The 26,966-nt window shown below is 39.5% G+C and overlaps 2 protein-coding genes across 2 annotated transcripts in view; one reads left to right on the forward strand and one right to left on the reverse strand.

Moving 5' to 3' along the window:
- LOC111147566 (TATA-box binding protein like 1) overlaps positions 1 to 10,710 on the forward strand; it is a 35,246-nt gene extending 24,536 nt beyond the window's left edge. Inside the window, exons 2-7 of the mRNA XM_022503668.1 lie at positions 1,554 to 1,732; positions 3,956 to 4,038; positions 4,199 to 4,262; positions 7,885 to 7,988; positions 8,091 to 8,185; positions 10,177 to 10,710. Of these exons, the coding sequence (XP_022359376.1) occupies positions 1,598 to 1,732; positions 3,956 to 4,038; positions 4,199 to 4,262; positions 7,885 to 7,988; positions 8,091 to 8,185; positions 10,177 to 10,256 (561 nt within the window). The 5' untranslated portion in view covers positions 1,554 to 1,597 and the 3' untranslated portion in view covers positions 10,257 to 10,710. The remainder of the gene's footprint in view (positions 1 to 1,553; positions 1,733 to 3,955; positions 4,039 to 4,198; positions 4,263 to 7,884; positions 7,989 to 8,090; positions 8,186 to 10,176) is intronic.
- Positions 10,711 to 11,980: 1,270 nt separating this feature from the next.
- The window catches only part of LOC111147691 (solute carrier family 2 member 12), a 52,666-nt gene continuing 37,680 nt past the window's right edge, over positions 11,981 to 26,966 (reverse strand). The window contains exons 4-5 of the mRNA XM_022503916.1: positions 23,460 to 23,592; positions 11,981 to 14,673 (exon numbers count right to left, since the gene is read on the reverse strand). Of these exons, the coding sequence (XP_022359624.1) occupies positions 14,520 to 14,673; positions 23,460 to 23,592 (287 nt within the window). The 3' untranslated portion in view covers positions 11,981 to 14,519. The remainder of the gene's footprint in view (positions 14,674 to 23,459; positions 23,593 to 26,966) is intronic.

The raw sequence follows: 26,966 nt of genomic DNA on the forward strand, positions 1-26,966 counted from the left end.
CAGAGAGATTGCATAACTTGTGGCGTTCTCATAACTGGTTAAGTGATGAGTCAGTTATTGATCCCACAGTTTAAGATCAGTATTGATAACTGCCTCTGTCCTCTTTATGCATCTGTCTACCCATATAGCTATTCACTGCTACCTCTGCCCCACTCCTTGCACATAAAAATTATTTGAGGTTGCCTAGACACACAGAAAACAACAAAACAAGAAGATAAGCAGATTGAAGGGAACATAATTATGAGAAAACCTGATGAGGCTTAGATAGAAGTGGTCCACAGAGCTGAATGCTCCATCGTCCCAGAGAGGTGCTGGAAGGCTGGGTCTGACTTGTGTTCTATCAGATACTAAAAGACAGGAAAACAAGCTTGAATTTTCTTCATTGGGACTCTGGGCATCTGCATTATTTTCATCATATAATAATTTGAATCCTTATAAAGAATACTGGTTTTTCATATTGCAGCTTCAATGACTCTTTAAAGGTCATTATAATGGTAATGTTAGTATTTTCCGGTTTTCTCTTTGCGTGTTAGTTAAGCTGAATTACTGTTACTTATTTTTTAAGAAGTGGAAACCAAGGACACTTGGATGGCTCAGTCACTTGAGCTTTGGACTCTTGGTTTGGGCTCAGGTCATGATCTCAGCGTTGTGAGATCGAGTCCCACATAGGCTCCGCACTGGGCGCAGAGTCTGCTTGAGACTCTCTGCCTCTCTGTCTCTCTGCCCCTCCCATGTGCGTGCTTGTGCACTGTCTCAAATAAATAAATAAATATAGAAACCTAGTCCAAGAGCATTTTTTAGCTGGATAAGGGTCGTATACTTAGTAAAAACTATGGCTCACTTTTGATTGTTTATAGAAATGCTCATATCATAGTTTTGAAAGGTACATTTTGGAAGACTGAAATCTTGACAAAAATTGTGTTGTGCTGTTTGCCAGAGCTCCTTGAAGACAAGATTTTGTCTTACTCGTTTTTATGCTCTGGTGTCCTCAGTGTATGGAAGATATTTGATAAGTGAATAATGAATGAATGACTGGTAAATGAGAAAAATCTGTTAACAAATATAATTAATCTTTCTCCTTTAAGCAGGTAAGCCAATTACCTAAAATAGAGGAAAAGTGGGTCTTTTTTTTTTTTTTTACCCTTGCAAGTTGTATGAGGTGGTTTATAGTACCATTAATGATTGGACATTGGGACCACAAAGTCCAGCCCTTGTACTTGGTATATTTGGAGAATTGCCATAACTGTGCTACATCTGAAACATAGTGGTTGTAAAGGCAAGGAGCAGGAGATGAGTCTGGTAGGCTCCTGGCATGTAAAATTTCCTTATTAATTGTAAGGAATACAAGTTAGTCCCAAATTTTCAAAGATTTTATATGACATGTTTGTTATCTTTTTAAAAATGACTTTAATGGGGAACAGAAGGGACATGATTTGTTTTGAGTAGCATTTAAAAAATAGATAATGTAATTTCCTATATTTTTATTTTCAGGATTATTTGTGAATAATAAATTAACAGAATATTTAATTACTTTATTTTGTTTTATTTCTCAGGATGTGATCTTCGTGGTGGGAAGCTAAGTTTTTAAACTACCCCAATGGATGCAGACAGTGATGTTGCATTGGACATTCTAATTACAAATGTAGTCTGTGTTTTTAGAACAAGATGCCATTTGAACTTAAGGAAGATTGCTTTGGAGGGAGCAAATGTAATTTATAAGCGTGACGTTGGAGTAAGTATCTAAATTTTGGTATGTATGCTACATAGACTAATTTTATAGTGCTATGAATCATATTCTAAAACATATTCTCTATACAAATAGTTTATGAGCACCTTACCATGTACCAGTTGTACTGAATACAACACTGAGCCTTGTAGAAGTGGCCCCTCCTCCCCTAAAGTGTCAGCTTTTGGATATTCCCCATCTCCAGGACTCAGCAAAGAATTCACAGGCTACTAGAATTTGATTGTTCTCTCAATTTCTTTTAAATGAAGAAGGAGGCATTTATACATGGTGTATACTTATTCAAATATAATTTTTTAAGGGCTGCTGGGTGGCACATTTGGTTAAGTGTCAGACTCTTGGTTTCAGCTCAGGTCATGATCTCAGGGTCTTGAGATTGAGCCCCACGTCAGCCTCTGCTCTCAGCTTGGAGTCAGCTTAAGTTCCTCTCTCCCTTTGGCCCTCCCCCCACTCTCTCTCACTTTCTCTCTCTCGAATAAATAAATCTTTAAAAATATTTGTATATATAGTTTCTTGGTTACATGAATGATGTATGATACGTATGATGCTGTAATATATATGTTGTGATTTTTGTAGTATATGTTAATACCCCTCTTTATTTAGCCAAAATAGTTGGTATTCTTTAGGAATAAATTGCTGAAAATAATATGGTTCTTATCCTAACCTGGACAGTATTAATTTTAGTTTTTGTTAGACCTGTACTATTTAAAATAGAAGCATTGATTACTCGCTTTTAACCTTACTGAGATTAATATTACAAAGGACAGTGTGTTCACTGGCTTTTATAAACCAAATGATGTTGAGATATAGATCTTATACATTTATTATGAAAACTATGAATGTATATGAAGGCTCTAAGCTCTAAAAATTCGATGCCAGTATACCTCAGTAAATTATCATTAGCTCTTAGTTCTAGAAACTAAGTTAAGATGAATTAAATTCAATTAAAAATTGCAGTGACCCACATTTAAAGATTTTCAAGTTCATCAGTCTTGCCATCGTCACCTAAATAAAGGAATGAAGATATCTGCTAAGAAGGTTAATAAAGTGCCTAATACTGCTTTGGAATTTGAGCATGCCATGTGATAGGGAAGTCATTTTTCGTAGGAGGTTAATTGAAAAAGCTGAATTGATGGATAAGGTGGTGGTGAAAGACAGTTAAATGCAGAATAAACTCAGTTTAGTGTTTCTCAGCCACTTGTGTATGAAATTTGATAATATCTTTTAATTCAAGTTTAATTTGGCTCTTTGTTAAATTTTATCCTTCCGGACATTATAGCTTTCTCGTTTGGTAATGTGACATATGACAGAGAAAGAGTGAAACTTGAAAAGTAACAGAAGTTTTAAGGAGAAATATCCAATTCATTTATATGTTACAGTATTCAGTAAACATTTATCTCTTATGCATTATGGGCATATGATATTTTCCATAAATGAAAAATAGTAATAAAAATTTAAATTCACATTGTTCTCTTGGACCTTAGTCCTTGACTGATTTATACTTACTCTGTAGATAATTTCATTCAAACCCACAGCCTTCAAATGCCTTTCATATCTAAGGAATCTAAACTTACATCTCTAGCTCCAACATTTGTCCTACGCTCAAGATTTGTATATTGAACTTGAATCTGTAGTAGTCATCTCCACTGTAAGATAATATAATGATGAGTACCGTGAAGCAGAATAAAGTAGGGTACGAGGTGAGAGCAGTGAGGGGATGGGTTGCTTTGTTGTTCAGGGAAGACCTCTCTATCTGACATCTGATGAGAGACTTGAATGAAAGTGAGAATATTGAGGGAAGACTATTCCAGATGAAAATATTAACAATTACTGCAAAACCCCTGAGGTTTGAATACGTTTGGCATCTTTAAGGATCCATGCAAATTGCAAATTCCAGTTACGTGGCCAGAGTGGAATGAGAGTTGAAAAGTTTGCATGCTTGTAGTACATTGATTTCAAGTATATAGTAAGAGGTTGATACAGACCTTGTATTTTTAATTAATTAAATGTCTTTTTTAATTAATATGTTCTTTGTGTTCAGTATTGTACTTAAATTCAGAATGGATGATTTGAAGAGCAATTACTTATTTCAGTCTTGGGTAAGCATCGAGTACTAGTTACACTTTTATTAAAATGGCCACATGGAGTAGGAGCGTAAGTGAAAATTAATGCTTAGTATGTAACCGTGTGTTTTATTTTGTTCTTTTGCAGAAGGTATTAATGAAGCTGAGAAAACCTAGAATTACAGCTACAATTTGGTCCTCAGGAAAAATTATTTGCACTGGAGCAACAAGGTAAATTTTAATTGGATTTCTTACTTTAACTTTAAAATTTTTCCTTCATGGAAAGGACATTTTCCTAGACTTAAAATCATGTGTACAGTTTGTCATATTTGTCAGTATAAAATTTATTTCCTGTGTAACTGATGATCTTTTTCTTTCCTTAAAACCATAGTGAAGAAGAAGCTAAATTTGGTGCCAGGCGTTTAGCCCGCAGTCTTCAGAAACTAGGTTTTCAGGTAACATTTTCAAAAAAACATCCAAACTACAAATATTAAAGGATTTAATTTATAGAGTTAAACTTTTTAATTTGATAGACTAAGGAAATCACACAGATGAGGACCTGGGCGGCTCAGTCAGTTAAGTGTCTGACTTTGGCTCTCTTTGTGATCTTAGGGTGCTGGGATTGAGCCCTGCCTCGGGGCTCCCTGCTTGGGGATGGCCTGCTTCTCCCTCTACCTCTGCCACTCCCCCTGATTGTGCATGCTCTCACTCTCCCCTCTCTCTCTCAAATAAATAAAAATTTTAAAGGGAAAAAAAAAAATCACACAGAGTATCTTTTCATGATTGACCTTTTTCTTACTGTCCTTCAGTACAAAAATTTAGTAGCAAACTCTAAACCATGTGAGTACTTGTAAAGGACCTTAGCATTTCCTCTAACCCCTTGCTCACTGAGAGACTTACTGCCTTACAAGTGAACTGCCTTTTCAGCTCTGCTAGGCTGTTCACTTCTCACCAAAAAGATCTTGTTTTTGATCATCTCAAGACTGGTATGTCGGGATGGTGAGAGTAGAGTGTAGGGCATATGTGTAAAAAGTTAAAGTGTATTTTTATTTGTAGATAGCTATCACATAAATTATAAAGAAGAAAAAAGATACTAGAATGGAACCTGCATAGATTTATGCATTTAATGGCTAAGAGTAAACAGTGTTCCTTCGTATTATGGTTAGTGAGAACATTACCATTATAACAGGATATTGTGATTATTTAAAATATGCCAAACTTAAGTAATCTGTGCTTTAGAAATAACTACATTATGTGGTAAGTTGAAAAGAATTCACATGAATAACTAATTCCAACTATACACCTGTATATAAGGAGTCAGAAAAGCCTGCATTCTGTAAAAATCAGAGGTATTAAAAATGACATAAATTCTAAACAAAATGCACATTGTATAAAAAGGGACATTTATAAGATTGGCTTGCTGTGTCAAATCTGTGGTTTGGTCCACAAAAAATACACACTGGGTGGTGGGCTCTTACATGTAAAGTGACTGTTGCTAGCCGGTTAACTTTATCAAATATAATTTTATGGAGGCATAAATGTGAGTAAACTTAGTACGTATTATGGACTTCTTACATCACTTGCAAGTGATGAGTAAATGAAAAAAAGATAAAGATGAGCTGTGGTCCCCAAAGAGGTGGGTCCAGGCTGTATGGAATGAACACTGATAAAAAGTTGAGTTTCTGTCTGACTTCTTCAGTCTTCCTTGAGGTGGAAGGTGCTAGAAAGGTACGGAAGTTCTGGTGGGTAGGGGGAGGGTTGGTGCTTGAGGAAAGTGACGATATTGAAAGTCTTGACTGATGATGGTGCCATTTTGGACAGTTTTGTGACTCGTCAACTGCCTTGTGCAGGTACTCAGCTGGAGAACAGTTAATCCGGAAGTGTGGTTTTACTGGGAACATTTCAAAGCATAGTAGGATATTGTGGTATTCAAGTTATTGGTAGGAGTGGCTGAAGTTATTTTTTAGTCTTGGAGCTTCTCGTCTTAGCATAACATTGGAAGTGTTGAGAAAAGTCAAGTTAAAAACACGGTTTTCTCCCCTACCCCCCCCCCAAAAAACAAACATAAACTAACTAAACTCATAGAAATATCATTTTATTCTACTGCATATAAGAAGATGACCTTTGGAGCTCAGAGTACATTCAGTATTTATTGACTTTTAAGTGGCAACTTTTCCATTTTGACTCTAGAAGGAGAACTCTGCTTTAAATTTTTTATCACTCTTCTTTATCCTATCCTTATAGATTAAATATCCCATTTAAAGTATTAAAAAAATTAAACATAAGATTCAGAGACCCAGGTGTTTTAATCATGCAACTATCTCAGGTTTCATTTAATTTTTTGATTAAGTTTTTGACCTTTTATTTCCCTTTAATTACAGTTGACCCTTGAATAACACAGGCTTAAACTATGTGTATCCACATATATGCAGATGTTTTTCCATAAACATAGTATAATATTATATGTTCTCTTCCTTACAATTTTATTATTATTTTTTAAAGATTTTAGTTATTTATTCAACACAGAGAGAGAGATCATAAGTAGGCCGAGAGGCAGGCAGAGAGTGACAAGGAAGCAGGCTCCCCGCTGTGCAGAGAGCCCGATGCGGGGCTCAATCCCAGGACCCTGAGATCACGACCTGAGCCCAAGGCAGCAGCTTAACCCACTGAGCCACCCAGGCGCCCCATTCCTTACAATTTTAATATCATTTTATTTTCTCTAGCTTTATTGTAAGAATACAATATATAATATAAGATGCAAAGTATGTATTAATTGACTATTTTATGGGTAAGGCTGCCAGTCAACTGTAGGCTATGAGTAGTTGAGTTTTGGGGGAGTCAGAAGTTATAGGTGGACTTCTGACTGGTCGGGGCACTAATCCCTCTGTTGTTCAGGGTCAACTGCATGGCATTAAGAAATCACTCATAATCTAAAATACTATATCGTATCGATGTTTAAGATGTGCTTGTTCTTTCTTGTGTGCTCTAATTCTTTTTTTCCCCCACTGTCTTTTTATATTTATTTATTTATTTATTAACATATAATGTATTATTTGTTTCAGGGGTATAGGTCTGTGATTCATTAGTCTTACACACTTCACAGCACTCACCCTCCCCAATGTCCATCACCCAGCCACCCCACTCCACTCCAGCCCCACACCCTCCACTCCAGCAGCCCTCAGTTTGTTTTCCAAGATTAAGAGTCTCTTATGGTTTGTCTCCCTCTCTGGTTTCGTCTTGTTTCATTTTTCCCTCCATTCCCTGTGATCCTCTGCCTTGTTTCTCAAATTCCACATATCAGTAAGATCATATGATAATTGTCTTTCTCTGATTGACTTATTTCACTCAGCATAACACCCTCTAGTTCCATCCATGTCACAAATGGCAAGATTTAATTTTTTTTTGATGGCTGCATAATATTCCATTGTAGATATCTATACCACATCTTCTTTATCCATTCATCTGTTGATGGACATTTAGGTTCTTTCCATAGTTTGGCTGTTGTGGACATTGCTGCTGTAAACATTCGGGTGCACGTGCCCCTTCGGATCACTACATTTGTATCTTTAGGATAAATACCCAGTAGTGTGATTGCTGGGTCATAGGGTAGCTCTATTTTCAACTTTTTGAGGAACCTCCATGCTGTTTTCCAGAGTAGCTGCACCAGCTTGCATTCCCACCAACAATGTAGGAGGGTTCCCCTTTCTCCGCATCCTTGCCAACATCTGTCATTTCCTGACTTGTTAACTTTAGCCGTTCTGACCGTTGTGAGTTTGTGTCCCACTGTGATTTTGATTTGTATTTCCCTGATGCTGAGTGATGTTGAGCACTTTTTCATGTGCTCTAATTGTTTTATTTTGTTTTAAGATTTTGTTTGTTTATTTGAGAGAAAGAGATAGAACTACTGATGGGGAGGGTTAGAAGGAGAGAAAGAGAAGCCTACTCCCTGCTGAGCAGGAAGCTAGAGGATTGAAACAGTTATTTACAGTTGCCCTGATGAGCAGCGTTTGTTTTTTTTTTCCTGATAATTTTTTTTTGTTTCAAAACAATTCATTGAGTTGTACTTCTCTCCTACAGGTAATATTTACAGATTTTAAGGTTGTTAACGTTTTGGCAGTGTGTAACATGCCATTTGAAATCCGTTTGCCAGAATTCACAAAGAACAATAGACCTCATGCCAGGTAGGTCTTTGCAGAATCTAGACAACTTACCAAATTTGTAATGACTTGTCAGTCTGTAAATATTTATATTAATTGTGATTTTTTTTTTTTTTTTTGGTATAGTTATGAACCTGAACTTCATCCTGCTGTGTGCTATCGGATAAAATCTCTAAGAGCTACATTACAGATTTTTTCAACAGGAAGTATCACAGTAACAGGTATTTTATGATATTGAACCCAAGCTTATGGTCAGTTATGGTTTGAATGAGGTGTCTATATCAAAATGGAAATAATGTCTCGTTTGTCCCCTTCAGTCACTTCTGCTCCTTAAGGGGAACCAGTCTCTGGACTTCTAAAACTGTAGTTTAGTTTTCCCTACTTTTATATACTGTTTTAAAATCGTAAACAGCTATTTTAGGTCTGTCTTCTTTCACTCATTATTATCTTAGTGTGAGATTCATCCATATTATTCTATATAGTTAGAGATCATTCATTCTTATTGCTGTGTAGTATCCAGGATCTGAATTACACTGTCCATAAGCATTTGGATAGTTCCCAGTTTGGAGCTATTAAGAATATTTTAGTATATATTTTCATAGTGTGATTTTTTTTTTGGTTTGTGATATCTTGCATTTAAAATATTCAAGAGAAACCCATTTTATAAACTTAATAGAGAAGAGGTTTTACATAAGTAAAATAGTCAAATATCATTGGTAACTGTCATGTCTCATATATATTTTGTTCTGTATCTCTTGAGTCATAAGTATTTAAAAGTGGTGGTTTAAGCAGCTAGGCATAGAGAGCATTAGCACACAGGATGGCTTAAAAGGTACTGTATTTATAAATGGTACAGAAACATCACTTAGGAGTCAGACCCAATCTTTGGCTGAATTGAGTTCAGGAAAATTTCTTTGGTGTTCTTGAATTTTCTTTGTACTCCTTCACTCCTTAGAGGAAAATACACATTATTGACACCTTTAGACTCTCAACAGAGGTAAGCTTAGTTTTGATTCATCCTATGGGTTTTCACATCTTCCTTGGAGACTTTTGAAGCCTACTGCCAGCATCTTGCCTGAATCTTAAAATGGAGTGACAGGGAATAAATCCATGTGTCCCCTTCTTTCAACTGTCTCTTTCTTTTGGAGCCCAGACTTCGGAGAAGCCCCAAAGTCTATCAATCAATAAGTACCTATAAATCTATATTTACTGAGTTAATAGATAATTAACATAATAACAAAGAGGATAATTGGATTAATTAGTATACATTACATATTTACATCTGTAACATCCTATGAAACATTAACAAGTCAGTGAACAGATTCTGAGTAGTTTCCACAGGCAAAGCACTAACCTGTGTTGGGGAGGCGAGGGGAATCAGGAAGGAGCAGACCTGGATAACACGTGGTCAGTACCTTCAGAGAGTTCACAGTGGGTACAATATGTATGTTTTCAGCATCTTTCAAAAGAATTAAGTGTACTTCAGTGAAACTGTTTTTATTCAAAATAAGTTTTATGAAAATATTTCCGTTGTCTCTTTTTATGTTTCTTTTTAGCTATTTAAATGGAAGATTACCTTTTTAAAAAGTTATCCCAAGCATTATGTGGATTAATTCACATATACTCTCACCCCCTTCCTGCATGTGTGTTTCCCTAATTTACTGAGTAAGCTGTGACGATGAGTGGCCAGATGAATATTAAACATGTGGTGGGTAACAAGTACTAGTAAATCTGGGTGGGGGGGCAGTTTAGACCACTTAGTTAATAACAGCTCTCTGGTTTCCCAGTACTTTGGAAGCAGCTTTGTCTTCTTTACTGGGTTCCTCAGTACTCCTGCGAGCTGTGAGCATCAGCAGTATCCTAACCAAAAGCCAGGCTACAATGACCAAGAGGATAGTGACCAAAATGTCAGTCCCTTTCATCATTTCTTCTTTAATCAGCATCTAACAGCGCTGTCAGATTTTTATATTTATATATATACTGTCTTCACACTGCCCTAAAACGAGGTGAATAATAGCATTTTGTGTTTCAGATTTCCTTGAATTGTTCAGAAAAAAATGTTATTCTGTTGGTTTGTGTTCTGGCTGTATAATTGTGTAAAGTGCAGATCTTTTTTTTAAACAATCAATCCGATAGTCTAAACTATGTGAATGTCTTCCCTTCCGGGAAATGCAAGTTCCTAGCGCTCTTCTCACCCCTTTTTCCGTTATAGGGCCCAACGTAAAGGCTGTTGCGACTGCTGTGGAACAGATTTACCCATTTGTGTTTGAAAGCAGGAAAGAAATTTTATAATTCATCATGTAATTGGTTAGAATCCCTAACTGAGCACCTTTTAAAACCTGCTGCACATTGGACTCAAAACAAAAGGAAAACTGGACCAACAGTAATTGAGGAAATAGACTCTTTTATTCATTCACGGCTACAGTGTAAGCTCCAAGCCCTTTGGATTTTATTTCAAACCTTGCTGTAATATAAAAAGGAAGTTTACAAGACATGACATTGCTGCTTTTACAAAAGGACATTCTATTTATTTTCGCAGTAATTCTCATGTCCCCGTAAGCAGAGCTGTCACAGTGTGCACTACCTTAAATTGTTTCGTTATTGTCATTATTTCTTCCCAGTTTGAGCTAATGTGTTTTATTTGTGAATAGTCTTTTACATTTTTGTATGCTGAATATGGGCACCAAAGAACCTGTAAAAGTTATCTTTTTCAATTGAATGTGCACAAATAAAAGTTTGGAAAAGATCTCTCTTCATTCTGTAACTTTTACTCCCCATTTTCTATTTTAACAAAAATTGTATTCATAATTCTTTTTTCTTTTTAATCTATGCAAGCTTAGACTTTTGCTAAAGTGTGTTGGCTTCTTTTTGAAGTGTATTTTGTAAATATATATATGCCACATGTGTATAGTATCTTTTACTGCTCTTGTTACCAAATATTAAATAGGAATTTTTTTTTTCTTGCAGATTAGAAATAAAAGTATGTATATAAACTCTAGGGAGCAAACTGGAGTAGAACTTTATAGATTAAGCATAATGTTTTATGTTGCTAATTTAATATGATAGAAAATGTTAAATATCTTTTAAAAGTTACAAAGGTGTAGTTTTAAGAAGCAAAACCTCTTACCTACAAGATGGATATGAGAAAGAAGCTGTGATGGTTTGTACCTCATATGTACTTGTGTTATTCTGGTTAAGACTCACCTCTAGTTGTAGGAAAGTAGTAATCTTAGGTTGGTGCTGAAGGCTATACTAAGAGTCTTGTCAGGAGTTGATACATTGTGCTGTTTTAACAAGAAGTGCCCACAAGCTGCCTCTGTGCCACAGTATAATTATAATACAGTTCAACTTGAACTTGAAAGCCATTTAACAAGATAGGTCTTTCCCCTTGCTGTGTCTTATTTAATGGAGCTGAAGAGTGACTATTCAGTATTTGGGATTGCTACTCTTAAAGTTAAAAAAAATATGCATTTGTGAACCACTGGCCCTCTGGCTCACCCAAGAGCCTTGGAGTAGTACGCGATCAGGCTGCACCCATGCCGTACCACTTGGGATTAGGAGTTTAGTAGAACCAACAGTAATTTCACTTAGAAATAAAGCTGAGTGGAGAGTCCAATTAACTTCCTAGTAGTAACTTAATAGAGACAATATTCCAACACAATCTTCCACTAAAACCTGAGTTTTCAAAATGTTTTGAAAGTTTCATGAAAAATCACAATATCTAGTCCTCCATGTTCTGGTTCATTTTCCTTACAATATTATAGTCTTCCAAACCTAGCTTACATACTGCACTGAAAAACATAACCTTATTTTTACTTTTTTTTTTTTTATCCCCTTTTCTCTCGATGCCTTCCCCTGCGGTGCCTCTCACCCTTAAGTCAGGGGGCAAAGGCTGGCTTTTATATTTTCTTTCTTGTGAAAGACTTATGATTTTCAAACTTCTCTTATTCTCTCTCTCCTGGTTTTGTTTTGTTTGGTTTTTGGTTTTTGGTTTTTTGGTTTTTTTTACATTGTGTTTATTTGCTTCATTTTAAGATCCAGTAGGATAGGGTAAACCTCATGAAATATAGAGGATACAATTCAGTAAAGAAGTCACAGGTTCTGGGAGACTATTTTTAAAAATTGAGATTTTCCACTTAGCTTTAACTAACAATAATAAGTAACCTGTTTGGTAATGTTCACAGAAAGAGAAATGGGGGTGGGGGGGACATGATTGTATGGCCAAGGTGTGGATCCAGATATCGTAATATTTTCAGTATTCAAGTAACTTGAGAAATAGGTAATCAGTAGCTCATCAAAATGCTTTCTCAGAAAAAAGGAAGAGAGACAATCTAACTGGGTCAGGTGTCAGGGCTGCCGTGTGAGCATCGCCTGGCGAAGTGTCACGGATAACCCGCTAAACTGAACAAAGCTGGGAAGAATGAGCGCATCTGATGTCTTCTGCTGGCTCTTCACAAGTGCTGTAAATTTTTTTATAATAAAAACTGTGAATATATACATACAAATGATAAGTTTTCCCCCTTTTTTATTTTTGGAAATCAAAAAGCTCTGGTTAAGGGTGTATTGGGTAGAAATTTGTTTGAAGACAGAATTATTTAGTTACATACTCAGGATAGTAAAAGAAAAATACAGGAGTGTTTAAGATACTGCAGTTGAAATCACTAGTGATAAACCTAAGTTTATGAACAGTTTCCTACCCATTTATGATGAATGGCTAAAACAAGAAATTACTAATAATTATATACAGTTTTGAACTTCGAAGGGAACATGTAACAGTTTTGTTAAATATCTTACAATCTGGGATGCTTGACAAAGAAAAAAATTTGTATCAATTACCTGTCTTGATTTTTTTTAAATCATCTCAGCATATAATTCTGCTGAGGATTCATAATAAATTTCTTAAATTGATCCTTTACAGAACACACTTTTCTTTCTCTTTCCAAAATAAAACACAAAAAACATGCTCCAACTTGCATAGGAAATGAGCTGTGGTAGAAGTAAAATCTCAAATCTCCCTTCCTCAGAACTTTCTCTGCCAATTCTCATTATGTAATACGTTTCAGAATCAGGACTTTAAGTCATTCTCCTGAGGCTCTGCTAATACAGTGTCACTGTTACTTACATAGATTTATAGTCTTTCAATTTTGTTATAGGGGAATTCCTAGGTCATGTACCCTCATCAAACTGGCACAGTTTGTTAGGGGCCAATAGGAAAATTCCAGTCTAAATAACAAATGGGTTTTGGCTCTTAGGATTCTCTGTTCTTCAGGCCGGTCATGTTTTATTCTTTTTCAAGTTAGATTATTCATACTTTAAGTTTCTGTGTGTTTGTCCCATAGCTTATAATAGTAATTTAATGGGTCACTACTTAAATAGATCGAGATTATTTATTGTAGATTTTCTGTCATCATATCCAAATTGGGGAAAACACCTCACCGAGTCCCAATATTCAGCTGAAGAGATACAAAAGAGAGCAGTTCACTGTTGTGTGGGGGAAACCCAAGTTCCTGTTACAGTCGGTGACCTCCATTTCATCCTAGAGAAGAACACATGGTGAGGGAACTGTCCTGCTGTCTGAATGTCACTCACTGCATCTGCCGTTTTCTGCAAGTCAGCATGGGTTACAGCTCGTGTGCCATCACCTGAGGTAGTGATAGTCCTGAGGAGCGCAGAGGATTGCAGGAAGCTATGGATAGCTGGTAAGTCATCATGAAAGCCTTCCAAGGAGAGAGTTTCATAAGCTTGACTTAATAACTCACACCTAATTGATTATAAAGATTGGGATCAATCACCTGATGGCCTGACCCTTTCCTAAAGTTTTCGCAACAGGGACAACTAAGTAAGAATGGTCCCAGGATTTTGAAATAGCCCTTTCTAGACGTGTTTTTCCAAATGGTTGGAAAAAATGTTTACTTTTCTCAACTATTGCAGAATTGTTTTAATATTTTATACATAAAATTCATAGAAGGATATTTTGTATTACACTGTAGTTCATAAAATAAGCTGCATTATCTTTGTACTTGTTGAACTATAATTAGGAATTATCACTGAAATCCTAGCCAGGAACTTCTCCTAATCTAGAACATAGGTGCAACTCTCCACGTTGTGTCCCGGTTCTTTTTCACAGAAGGCCCAGTGCAAGTACTGTCACAGTGGGCAAAAACCTGTGAGTTCGTGTTCAGGCCACTGAGATGTCTGGATCATGAAGCCGCAACTGGCCTCTGCACACACATAACCTTAAGGCAAAAGTTGATCGCATTACTAGTTCATAAGTTTCTCAAAGGCTGCTCTGTGAAAAGGGTGTGAGGTATTGAACCAGCCAGGATCTGTTTCACGGGGAGTCCTAGGCAGAGTAAGAAAGGGATCACGGGATCTTGTACCTCCTTTACCTTTCGAGAGGTGAAGGTTAAAGTTTGCCTTTATAATTTCAAGGTGTCTCTAAAACTACCTCCACAACACTAGGGAGAAAACATGGGAGTGGCCAATATGTCTTGGTACAAAGACACCCTTCTAATTGTTGTCCTACTTCACCAACATTTGCAAGGTTTGCGGCCATTAGGTCTCTGGAGAAAGCTGCCTTGGTTGTCCCCTACCACACAGACTTCTACACTCCAAGAGCTGCTCTTGGGGTTTTCTTTTTTGAAGCTGTTTTGGCACTAATTCCTCTTGATGATGACTCATAAAACAAATGTTGTTTTTCACATAGTTCCTGAAAGAGAAAGGCACTAATGAAAATGTCACTCATAGTTTATTGTACTTGGGGAAAAAAAAAAAAAAAAAGTACAGGCTATTATTTTTTTTTTAAACCACCCTGGGGCTTTAAGATTTTAGCCTGCCCGAAAATACGTTTTTACTGCAAAGCCTTGATGTACCATGAAACTCAGTTTTACCCCGAACTTTGGTCAAGCTCATGCAAAGGGTAAGGTGGGGAGGGCGACTTCCCAGAAAATCAAGGCATTCCTACCTGCGAAGTTCAAGGATAGTATTACATAGAACTAATGGAGATAGTGTCCCAGATCCTATTTTATTTTCCTCCTCTTCTCAAACTCTACCAGTATGCCTGTACTGGCGTCTGTGTTGTCTGCCTTCTGCCTTATGTGCTTGCTCCTGCATTAAGAAGTTCTCTTCTATGGGACTATTCCCATCAGTATAAAAATATGCCCTGGTATTTTACGCTTTTTAGAAACAAAGGCCACCTTTGACCCTCTTTCAAAGATCTTTCCCTGTACATTGAACCAGTTACTTGGGCAGATAGAGACTTCTGCTTTCAAGGAGCTTATCTTTTAATAAAGCAGACAAGTTTATAAGCATATAATTTTGAGTAGTAAAAGTGTTAGTGAGAAAAATAAACAGGAAAAAAAATGGAAACAGATGGGAGATGACTATCACACTGCTGCTATCACTCTAAAGAGATGACATTTGATCAGAAACTTTCAAGTTAAGGAGGAAACCCTGTGAAAAACTGGAAACACTGTGTTTCCAGAAAGGTCAGAGCATGGCTAGTACGTGAACGATGAGATGAGCTTAGAGAAGTAGGTGGCAGCCACAGAAGTGTGCATTTTATTTGAAATGTAATTTGAACCACAGGATTTTGAGCTGAGGAATGACATCTTTAGAAGATCAGTCGAACTGCTGGTTCGAGGATAGACTGGGGAGGGCATGGGCTGGAAGACAGTGCAGAGGTTAGTCTAGTCCAAGGAAAAGGTTGTGGTTGGGATGGAGCATGGCACTTGTCGAAAGGGTCAGGTTCACGGTATGTTTTGTTAACAGATTTAACGAGACTTAGTGCAGACATGTGGTGTAGGGATTATCATGGATGAATCCTAATCCTAGTCTAGGAATGAGACTGATCACCGGGTTTAGCAATGTAGAGGTCACTGGGATGTTAGAGCAATTTCGCTAGGGTGGTAGCCTTAAAAGTCTCATTGGGGGAGGTTCATGAGAGAATGGAGAAAGAGAAATTGATGTCAATGAATATTCCAGAACTTTGCTATAAATGGTAGCAAAGAAACAACACAAGCTAAAGAGGAAAATGGAATCAAGACCATTTTTTTTAAGACGGGGGAAAAAAAAATCACACAGTTTCTAGTGAGAAGTCGGATCCAGTAGAGAGGTAAAATGTTCATGATGCAAGACTGAGCAGAGACAACTGTTGGAGAATGTCCTGGAAAAGGGATGGAGGAGAGCGTGAAGTGCTTGGCCTCACACAGGAATGCCGGAACTAACAGAACCTGGAAGGATGATGGTGTATTTAGATACAAACACTAATATGTGGGTTGTTGTGTACAGAAGTTGCCTTCTGATTGTGTCCATTTCTTCAGTGAAGTCAGAGACAAGGTCATCAGTGGGAGTGAACAAGGCTAAGGAGGTGGAGAGGTTTCCAGTCCATAGGCCTGGGACATATGTGACTGTCAGGCAGCACTGAAGGCCACTTGAGGTCAACAATCATGATTTTTTTTTAATTAACTCATTTGACAGAGAGAGAAAAAGAGCATAAGCAGGAGGTGGAGAGGGCCACAGGGAGAAGGAGAAGCTGGCTCCCCGCCAAGCAAGGAACCCGATGCCAGGCCCCTGGGATCATGACTTGAGCCCAGGACAGACTCTTACCTGACTGAACCACCCAGGCACCCCCTAGAATCATGATTTAAATGAGAAAAACCCAACACCGGGTTTACATGCTTTCTCAGCCATGCTCAGTTGTGTGACCGCAGAGGCTCAGTTGGCACACCTCAAAATGTAAATCAGCTCACATCACCCTGTGAAAATATTTTAGAAGCTTCCCATGGCACTTAGCATGAAATCCAAGGGGAACCTGGGTGGCTCAGTCGGTTAAGGTTAACCGTCTGCCTTCCACTCAGGTCATGATCCAGGATCCCTGCTCCCAGAGAAGTCTGCTTCGCCTTCTCCTTCTCCCCTGCCCTCCCTCTGTCCTCACCCCCCCGCCACCCCAGCTACTGTGCTCTCTCTCAAATAAATAAATAAAAATCTTTAAAAAAAAAAAAAAAAAGAAAAGAAATCCAAACTTGCTGGGCCTGCAGGGCTCCACTGACTTTCTAACTGAATCTCACAGATTTCCAACCTCGTGGCCTTCTTGCTGTCCCTGGAACAGGTCAAGTGTGTTCGGATTAGCCTTTGTGCTAGCTGTTCTCTCTGCTCCAGTTCTCCTTTGCCCTTTCTTTGTCGACTCCTCATTATCACCCAGATTTTATCCTAAGTGTTACCTCTCAGAATAACCTTCTCCTATCACCGGATCAAAAGTAGCCCCGCACTCACTCCCTCTCTTATCAACAAGTTTTAATTTTCAAGGCATTTTTACTCGCTGAGTACTGTGCTGTGGCACCTTGAACAGTGAGTGCCTGGCACATATTAGATGCTCAGTAAATATTTCTCGAACAAGTGAGTTTGGATGAAGGAAGGAAGGAATGACCACATACAATAAATTGCTAGAAGAGAAAAATAACAAGTCTCAGGATGAAAATATTTCCAAAACGTCAACTTGTTCATTTTCTCTCTGTTTCCACTTAAACTAAGGAAAAGCATAAAAGTCACAGCTGAAATAGCAAATACAGCCAACACCCCATCTTGAGTTGGTCGCTGGCAGGGCAGAAGTTCAGAATAAAATCCTTTCAAATTACATTATTGCTGAAATCTTTTCTGACCTCTCAGCTGAGTCACTGTTTATTTTATAAGAAACCTAATAACCTTGGAAGAATATTTGTTTTCTCAGCCTTGCAGAAATGGAAGTAAAAGAACTGAACGCCAAATAGGAGAAAGGAAAAAAAAATTTTTTAAAGATTTTATTTATTTATTTGACAGAGATCACAAGTAGGCAGAGAGGCAGGCAAAGAGAGAGGAGGGGAAGCAGGCTCCCCACTGAGCAAAGAGCCCGATTCGGGGCTTGATCCCAGGACCCCGAGATCATGACCAGAGATGAAGGCAGAGGTTTAATGCACTGAGCCACCCAGACGGCCCATAAAAATATGGAATGAGAAAGGAAAATGTTAAGCAACACTGTAATATCACCTTTGAAGTTATTTTCACATTAGAAATCATTTCCTTTCTTCCTTCTTAGGGAGTCGTTGGGCTATACATGTCAGGACCCTCTCTTTCCCTGGTGACAAAATTGGACTCATTTTCTTCATTAACTCCTAAATTTGTGAAGACTCCCTTAGCACAGTCTCCGAGCTCACTTCAGCTCCCGCCTGCCAGCGAGCTCCCTGGGCTTCCCGCCCACCTAAGTGCACTGAGCTGATTGCATAACTTCTCAATACCATCACGGATTTTATCTTTCTTTTATTTTTGTCTCTGACATTTTCCTGCTGGGAACCGGGTTTAACATACATACTCCATACTTACTTTAGACAGCTGACAAAATTCAGGCTACTTACATTTCCAAGTTAAAAAAAAAAAAAAGCCACCTGGGTGGCTCAGTCAGTTAAGCGTGTGCCTTTGGCTCAGGTTATGATCTCAGTGTCCTGGGATCAAGCCTCAGCAGGGAGCCTGCTTCTCCTTCTCTCCCTGCCCCTCCACCTACTTATGCTTTCTCTCTCTCTCAAATAAAAAAATAAAATCTAAAAAAAATTTATAGTACTACAGAAATAGGAGTCAGCCAAGGTTTCTGAGAGCAACGGTTTCCTCTCTGCTCCACAACTCACACCCTGGTAGATGCCTTCACCGCCGCTGGGAATTTCACCTGCAGGATTACTCTGCGCCCCCCACCCTTTATAATTCTCTGTATCAGACCTCGTATCTACTCTTGTTCTTCAACACCCAGCACCCGTGTGGTACATCTAGGGTGACCAGGATTTTGGCTTTCGGATTTCCCTTACTTTGCAATTTATCACTGAAGGTTTGGATTTTTTTTTTTTTTTTGAAGGTTTGGATTTAAATTTGAGTAACCGCATGACTCAAAAGTCACAGAAATGTGATTCTTTCAAAAACATTTCATAACTCAGAGTTTTACTAATTTAGACAGAGTCCTTCCCCACCCCATTTCTGAATAAGTTTTGCTGCGCTTTTAGGTAGCCAAATGATAGGTTGCTAAGGAATGTGTTATTCTGGGGGTCTACTAGATAGAAAGATTGGCTTTTCTCAAGTTTTGTCCTCATATTTTTATTTGGTTGGCAATTTGATACATTCCAACAGCCCCATATGAAAAATAGACCTGAAAGTTTCTTAACCTTAATTCCAAATTATTTATTCATTCCGGTTTCGAGTTAGACTTTTTTTTAAAAAGAATGCAATAGGGAGTGATAATAGAGTAAGTAGGTCCTTCGTTTTTGTTCAGCTCATTCATAATTGCTTTCTCTCCAGCTCAACTTTGCAATTAGTGTTGTTCACAAGAATTTTAGCAAACCTTTATTTTTAAAGAAATTTCACTCCCCCAGCTAATAAACAGGTAGTTAAAAAGTGCATATGCTCAAGATGGACCTACCATAAGGCCAATGACACTTCAACCCCAGGGTCCCTCACTTCACAGCTTCTTCTAAGACACACACAGTCACACCTAATTTTGCATTCATAATTTGTATTTTTTTTTTTTCCTTCAACAAGGCCCTGAAAAGCTTAGGCTGCACAAAATGTGGGTCTGCCCCGGATTTCATATGCACTTCTTTCTACACACTGATATGTCCAGGACTAGTTTCCAATGCACACTGGTCTTTTCTTCCTTCCCCTTGTGTGTCCTATAGGAACCCACAGACAGTACGCACAAACTGAACTCAGTGTGGTACGGGAGCCCCCGCCAGACTCCAGCCTCCCAAGCCTGCTCTTCCTCCTTCTCGTCTTACTTTGTGGATGTCCCCATTGTATATGGGGTTAGTTCTCTATTCTTTTTTTTTTTTAAGATTTTTATTTATTTATTTGACAGAGAGATTACAAGCAGGCAGAGAGGCAGGCAAAGAGAGAGGAGGAAGCAGGCTCCCCGCTGAGCAGAGAGCCTGACGTGGGGCTCGATCCCAGGACTCTGAGATCATGATCTGAGCCGAAGGCAGCGGCCTAACCCACTGAGCCACCCAGGCGCCCCGTTAGTTCTCTATTCTTGAGAAAGATCCTGATTTTCTCTTTTCCCTCAACTGTCTTTTCCAATCCAGCTCCAAGTCATCTAATTTCATTCGTGCACGTCATCCAGCCCCGTAGTTTTCTACCCCATTTCTTCACAAGACTCCCATTGGTCTCCCTCCCTCAGCAGCCCCCCTTCTAATCTCTATATTTTGCCAGAGTCCTCCGTAAAAAATCAGGTAACTTTTATCCCCTGCCCTGTTGTTTTAAATATAACCCCACTGCCTTCAGCATAAAATTCAAACTCTTTACCAAGACAGACGAGACCCTTCCTGACTGCTCTCTGCCATGTGCTCTGGACTCATCTCTCGATCCCCAACCCAGAACTTGTCCTCTTCAGACCCCACCAGTGAGCACACTGGCCTCTGAGTGTGATTCTCCTCTGACTCCCACATGCTCCTCTTTGCCCAGATCACTCCTTCAGGATTCTGCTTCGGTATTCTCTCTCTCAGGAAGACGTTATAAATGACATCCTCTAATATATGTGATTTTCCTTCATGCTTGCCAACAATGGGAAATATTTGTGATACTCTGTATTTTCTTGCCTGCCTCCTCGACGGAAGAAGCTGGGGACTCCTTGTCTCCTATGTCCTCAGTTCTTTCCTAGTACAGTGTTGGGTGCCTAACAGATGATCATAAAAGAGTTGGTTAAACAATATCTGAAGTGGAGGGGAAGGGAGAGGTGTGGAAAAGCCAGACTGTCTCACTTAATCTGCCCACATGCCTCTTCCTCCTCCCGTTGCACAGGCTGTATTAGACTGTAGATTAACTCATATCCTGAGACCGGATCAAAACGTGTTGTGCTTTTACACCGTTATCCATGATGGAATTCCAACCCCCCCCCCACCAATAAGGAATTTAGCACTGGCCTTGTTTACAAGTTATCAAATTGGTCAGTGGATACTTTTTGATCATCTGCTAGGAATCAGTATTATACTAGGCACTGCAGAGAGAGGTTTCATAGGAAGGATAATGAGCAGAAACCATTCCTGGAAACCAATATGTTACAACTTCGTTAAGGAGGTGAAACCGACAGGGTCTTAGCTAAGGCAGTAGAGAAAAAAATGGAAGGAGAAAATATTAAAAATCCAGGAGAAATAAATATGGTCCAGAGCTAAGTTTATGCAGGACTTCAACGACGAGGATTTGCGTTGTCTTTTAAGGCATAAGGATGTTGGGTTAAATCATCAGTGATATACAGAATGTTGTAATAGAAGGAGAGATAAAGAGATAAGTGTGTGTGAGGTAAATTCCTGGAAAAAAAGTTGTTTCACAGGAGCGAAAAGAGAATTTCAAGAAAGAGTAGGGGTGGTAAATTAATGTGGTTTAAAAAAAATTCTGTTTCCTTTATCCCATCAAAACCTTAAGTCAATTTCTACACCCCTTCATTCTGGGCGGGTTTCAGGACTTGTAGGGTGTTGGAAAATAATTGGAGTACTGCAGTGTGACTTCTAGAATGTACACTTCACAGGCCTTACAGATCCTGCTTCCACTGCCTGGGTTCCGGTTCCGCTTGCCCAGAATCTGCCATGTGAGGCAGCCATATCAGCCTTCTGGGGGTGAGACCCTGTGGAGGACAACAGAACCACTCCAGCGAGTCAGCACCCACTCTCATCCACGTTGGTGAGGCTCTCTTACACGTCCAGACTGATTGGCCCTCTGCCATGTCGACCCATGAGGACACCCAGGAGGAAAACGAACAGGAGCCCTGCCCAGGCAAACCAAAGCATCCTGGGAAATGAGAGTAGTATATTTTAAGTCATGACAGGTGGGGATGGTGTGCTATACTTCAACAGACAACTGATGGGAAACACAGATAGAACAGAATGAGAAATGAAGACTGGCCAGTAGGTTTGGAAGTTTTCAGTGTCCTGGCGTCTTAGTCCTGGAAAAGGCCTAGAATCTAAATCAAGTCCCCAAATGGATGCATAAGAACTGAGGTTCTCAGTTATTTGAATCGTGTATCAGTAATTCATAGTCTTGTTCAGATTCTGTGCTCCCCAAGAAACTCAGTTGGCTTCAACTTGCATAGAGCCAGGCAATGTGCTGACCAGGCCAAGGGTCTAGCCAGCCTTCTGACAATTAGATCTCCCTGTAAATGAATAACTTTCATTTTCATTGTATTTTTTAAAAAACAGGGCTTTATCTATATTAAAAATTAACTCTACAATTTGATATTTAACCCACAGCTTGAATTAAGAGAGGTCTTTCTGCCTGCTAAAGTGAAATATTTAAAAAATGCAAACCACGTCTAAGTGCATAAAATACAAAGCAGAAGTTTTCCAAATCCTACTCTGAATAAATATGTCCATGTGGAGTGACCATGAAAACACCTCGCAGGTTCATTCTTCCATCAGATTCCCATAGCAATCATTTCTGTCGGGCCCACTGTGAGTGTTTTTAGAAGAAATTCTCAAACTGTAAATAAATAGCACCCTCCCATTAAAACCCAAGAACAAGTATCCCTACGTTGTCGAGTGTAATGATTTATTGCTAGGAAGAAGAACAAGTTCCACTTCATTCCAGGCCCCTGAGCATCCCCTCCTTCCCTGCAGTTCAACACTTAGAGATCTGAGTTCTGTTACTTAAAAGGAGAGAGTTTTCTACAGCCCACGCCTAAATTAAGCTGCTTAAACAATCTCTCTCTGTGAGAGGTATTAACCATCTTCCAGCTGTCATCCGCAGGAGAAACTCTTCAGCTTTCTGAAATTCATCTTGATTGTGTCGTATTTGGAATAAATGCAGTCATTTGAACCCGAGGGTGTTCCTGGTCATCTCAGCCTTCACAGGTGGTTAGGGCTTCAAGATGACCTACACGTTTGAGAGCAGAAGGAGGCCCATGGTTCTAGCATGAGGTGCGGGGGGGTGGGGGGGGCATGACATTCCAAGATTTACCTGAAACCCCAAACAAAAAAATCCCCTCCTTCGTGGGGGACCTAGGGAGATGAGAAGAGGTTCTTCGGGCATTACTGAAAAGAACTTCGAAAGGTTCACCTGCTAGAAAGCACTGGTTATTCTAATTCCTTAGCTTAGTCACCCAGATTCATCACATGGCACAAAAACTGAAATTGTGGGGGCACCTGGGTGGCTCAGTTGGTTAAAGCCTCTGCCTTCGGCTCAGGTCATGATCTCAGGGTCCTGGGATCGAGCCCCGCATCGGGCTCTCTGCTCAGCAGGGAGCCTGTTTCCTCCTCTCTCTCTCTCTGCCTGCCTTTCTGCCTCCTTGTGATCTCTGTCAGGTAAATAAATAAAATCTTAAAAAAACAAACAAACTGAAATTGTGCTTTAAGATATGGTTTCAGGCCAAAGGGAATATCCTGAAATAATTTGAGATGTTGGATCATCATTTGGTTGTATATAAAAGCTTCATTTTTTTTTTTTTTTTTTTTTTTTTTTACTGGAGCGTTGTTCAGAGAGCATGAACGTAATACTTACGCTTTTGCCAGCTCCACTGATATTTGTTCCAAAGAGCGTCCCTTTGTCTCGGGTATAAACACAACGACAAAAGCCAGGCATGTGAGGCTCATGATTGCATATATAAAGCAAACCCACGGCAAGCCAATGAGATCTACAAGGGACAAGAGAGACTGATTAAAATGTGCTTTGCCTTGCTTTGACCCCATTTTGTGGACAAGCTGCTTCTTTGGGTATAAATAAAAACATGTGTATTTTCAAACATGCTGGTAGTATCCTGGGAAGTAGCAACCACAAGTTGAAAATATAGCCAATCTCTGTAAGTTTCCTTTTTACAGACTACCCCAGCTTTCTCTCTTACAGCCTTGTGACTGTCACAATTTAAACCCAACGCCATCTTCTTCGTGAGCATGCCTTTCTTTTTGAAATGGTAATATGCTTGCTCATTGCAAACAAATAAAATAAAATAAAATAAAATAAAATAAAATAAAAATAACCTCAAATGACACAGAAACATCGAAAGCAAAAGGTCAAATATCTCCTCTGGCTCCTTACCCTCACATGTCCCTCTCTCGGGAGAAACGACTGTGGCAATTGGGTTTCTATGCGGTGGACATTTTTAAAGACACTGATACAGATGCACTTTACTTGAAATGAGTTCACCCTTCTTTACCCTTATTATTCAAATATATCATTTCATGTTGGCAGTATTTCCTCTTAGTAGCTGGCAGTGTATTTTAATGCCTCCTCCCGGATTCAGAGGAAGAAGTGTGAACAGTTCTAAGGAAAGGCACTCACTTGCTAAGAGTCATCTGCAAGCAGTCACACCCTCAGGTGCTATCCTATCTGGCTTGACAGCCTAGAGTGGCCTCTGACTGCTGTTAGCCACAGGTACAGTCCCTTAGCTGTTCCTGACCCTGGTCAAGTCACATGAAGTGGCGAGAAGTAACCCCCCGCCCCCATGCACCAGGAGCCTGCCATGTGCATCGTGCCCCACCCCGGGGGCTCAGGAGCAGGAAGCCCAGCCTGGGGGAGCAGCGGGGAAGAAGCCGGGTCTTTACAAACACAGGCTCTGACTGACCACAGCCAGAAACAGGGCAAACAGCCCTTCACAGCTGCACCCACCGGTCCCCCCTGGAGGGCAGGAGAACTGACCAAGCAGGTCTGTAGTGAGGCAGCACGGCAGATACAGCCTGGAAATACCGAAGCATATTAGCCACCTGTCCGTCAGTTGTGCTGAGGTGAGGCAAAGCGGGAAGAAGGGACTGCAGGACAGCTCTTAGGGTGGTTTTAATGAAAGCCCCGTTCCTCTGTGCTTCTCTTGCTGCGGGCATCGGTTTTTGCCCCAGTGAGTGCTTAATAAAGTTCTTGTAGAAAGGGTCCTCCTTTCCTCTCTAGAACACGAAACCAGGATACAGACAGAGGAAAAACCCAAACAAAACAAAAGTTCACCTCATCAAACCTGCCCTCTGTTCCATTTGAGTACTTTCGGTAACAAGGAGCTTACCCCTTTGGAAGTTCTCACTGCATGGTGGGCTGGCCCCGCCTCTTACAAAGGTCCTCCTCCCCGATTCAGAAGCCCAAGTCTCCCCTTCAGGAGCTTTAGCTCAGAGGTTCTGCTTTGCACTTGGGTCTGCTCTCCATCCCTTCTTCATGACAGCAGGACAACCCACAGCCATGCAGATACCTGCCTGCCCCCTCCCTTCCCTGAGCCTCTTCTCGCCCCAGCCAAACACCCTGAACTCTTGCAACCGTCCGCACAGACCACAGGTCCCACACCCATTCAGGTGCACCCCCACCCCCCATGGTGGACACGCGGCAACACGCTGAAAATTTCTAGGCAATTCTCTTAGGATAGTTTACTCAGAGCTGAGCGCAATGCAGCTGCATCCTGACCACTGCCCAGTGGGTCGGTTTCCCCAGAACACACTGCTTTTATTGATGCGGCTGAAGTTACCCTGAAAAGGCTGGTGTCCAAGGGCTTGCTGCCAAGCAGAAGCCTTATGTCTTCTACTGGGATAATTGATTTTCTGAAAGTTAAGTACAGGTTTCCCTGCTCTCGGCAAGTTTGCGTTACGCTGCTCTGCTTTTCTCAAAGATCCACATTAGTATCTGTTTTTGCTAACTGAGAGAAATCCCAAGAGGATTTTCGCTCTCCGGAAGTGGTAGTTGCTCCTCTGCATCACAGCCTCTTGGTTTCTGAAAAGTTTCCTAGAGACGCTCTAGTTTCAGACAGTGAGAGAAACCTGTACCAAATTTCAAGCTTAGTCTAGTGAAATGTCATCTACAGGTTCATTCCAGGATTTTTAAGTGAACTTGTTTTCCAAAAATTTGCTCTAAAGGCAGAAGTGCTTCTCAAGGTGCATTAACTCTCCTGTAGGTCAGCTATCCTTCCCAGGGATTTGTGTCCTCTTTTTCCACCCCTGATCATTTCCATTCTTTCTTCTATTTTTTAATTAAAAAAAATTTTTAAGCATAGTTGACACACAACGTTACGTTGGCTTCAGGTGTGTACAGCATAGTGATTTGTCAGGTTTATACATTATGCTGTGCTTCCTCCATTTTTTTCTCTTATATTTCTCTTTTTCCATGTCAAAGAGCAGATAAAGGTGTGTGTGTGTGTGTGTGTGTGTGTGTGTGAGAGAGAGAGAGAGAGAGAGAGAGAGAGAGAGAAGGTGAAAGGCACAGGTCTATGCATGTGATCTCAGTAAGATCGGTGTGGTTGGTGCTAATAACCAATTCCTTCATTTCCTTTAATCTGGGTCTATTTCTAAAAATGTGGGACATAAACATTTGAAATTTTATGTAAGAACCCAAACCATACTTAATTAATAACTCCGAAAGTTTATTTCCCAAAGTAGGTGTACTAAAAAAAAAAGGAGTGGTTGATAAGATTCAGAAGTACTATACCTTTTTGAGTATATATCCACTTTTCCAAGTTTATATATTATATGTATTATTTAATATTCATATCATATGCATATATGAAGGAAAGAGGAAAGAAAGGAAAGAGCTCATCAGTCAATTTTGGAGGCTGCTGGGGAACTACCTCATTATTTGGAAAACTAGAAAATAAAGAGAAAGTTTCAAGCAATTTTCTTGCCTTTTTTCTTTGATTCACACTTCAAGGTCAGGCAAATAACTAAGGAAAAGAACTCCTTAGAGAAGTAGCTATGATCAAAATTTAAAAGGAATGATGGAATAAAAATAATGGATCTGGACAATGATCCTCACGGAAGCCTACATGACAAAGTGGGAGACAGACAGAGAGGTTGTGTCCCTATGGCAGGATGCACGCTATCATCTGTGAAGGAGTTTACAAATAAGCAAGTGAGAAAATCTTAATCTGTTCAAGCCGCTAGATCTAGATAGTTGTTCACTGGAAACACAAAGGACAGAAGGTCATGTGATAGGATTATAATCAGCAAAACCCAGGATGGGAAAAACTCTATGATACAGATAACTCTGTTTCTTCATTAAAAACATAAAGATGGGGAAGAAGAGGGAGAAATGAAGACGAAACCTACA

This window comes from Enhydra lutris, unplaced genomic scaffold (assembly GCF_002288905.1).
Source record: "Enhydra lutris kenyoni isolate GAN:26980312 unplaced genomic scaffold, ASM228890v2 scaffoldscaffold17, whole genome shotgun sequence".
Lineage (NCBI taxonomy): Eukaryota > Metazoa > Chordata > Mammalia > Carnivora > Mustelidae > Enhydra > Enhydra lutris.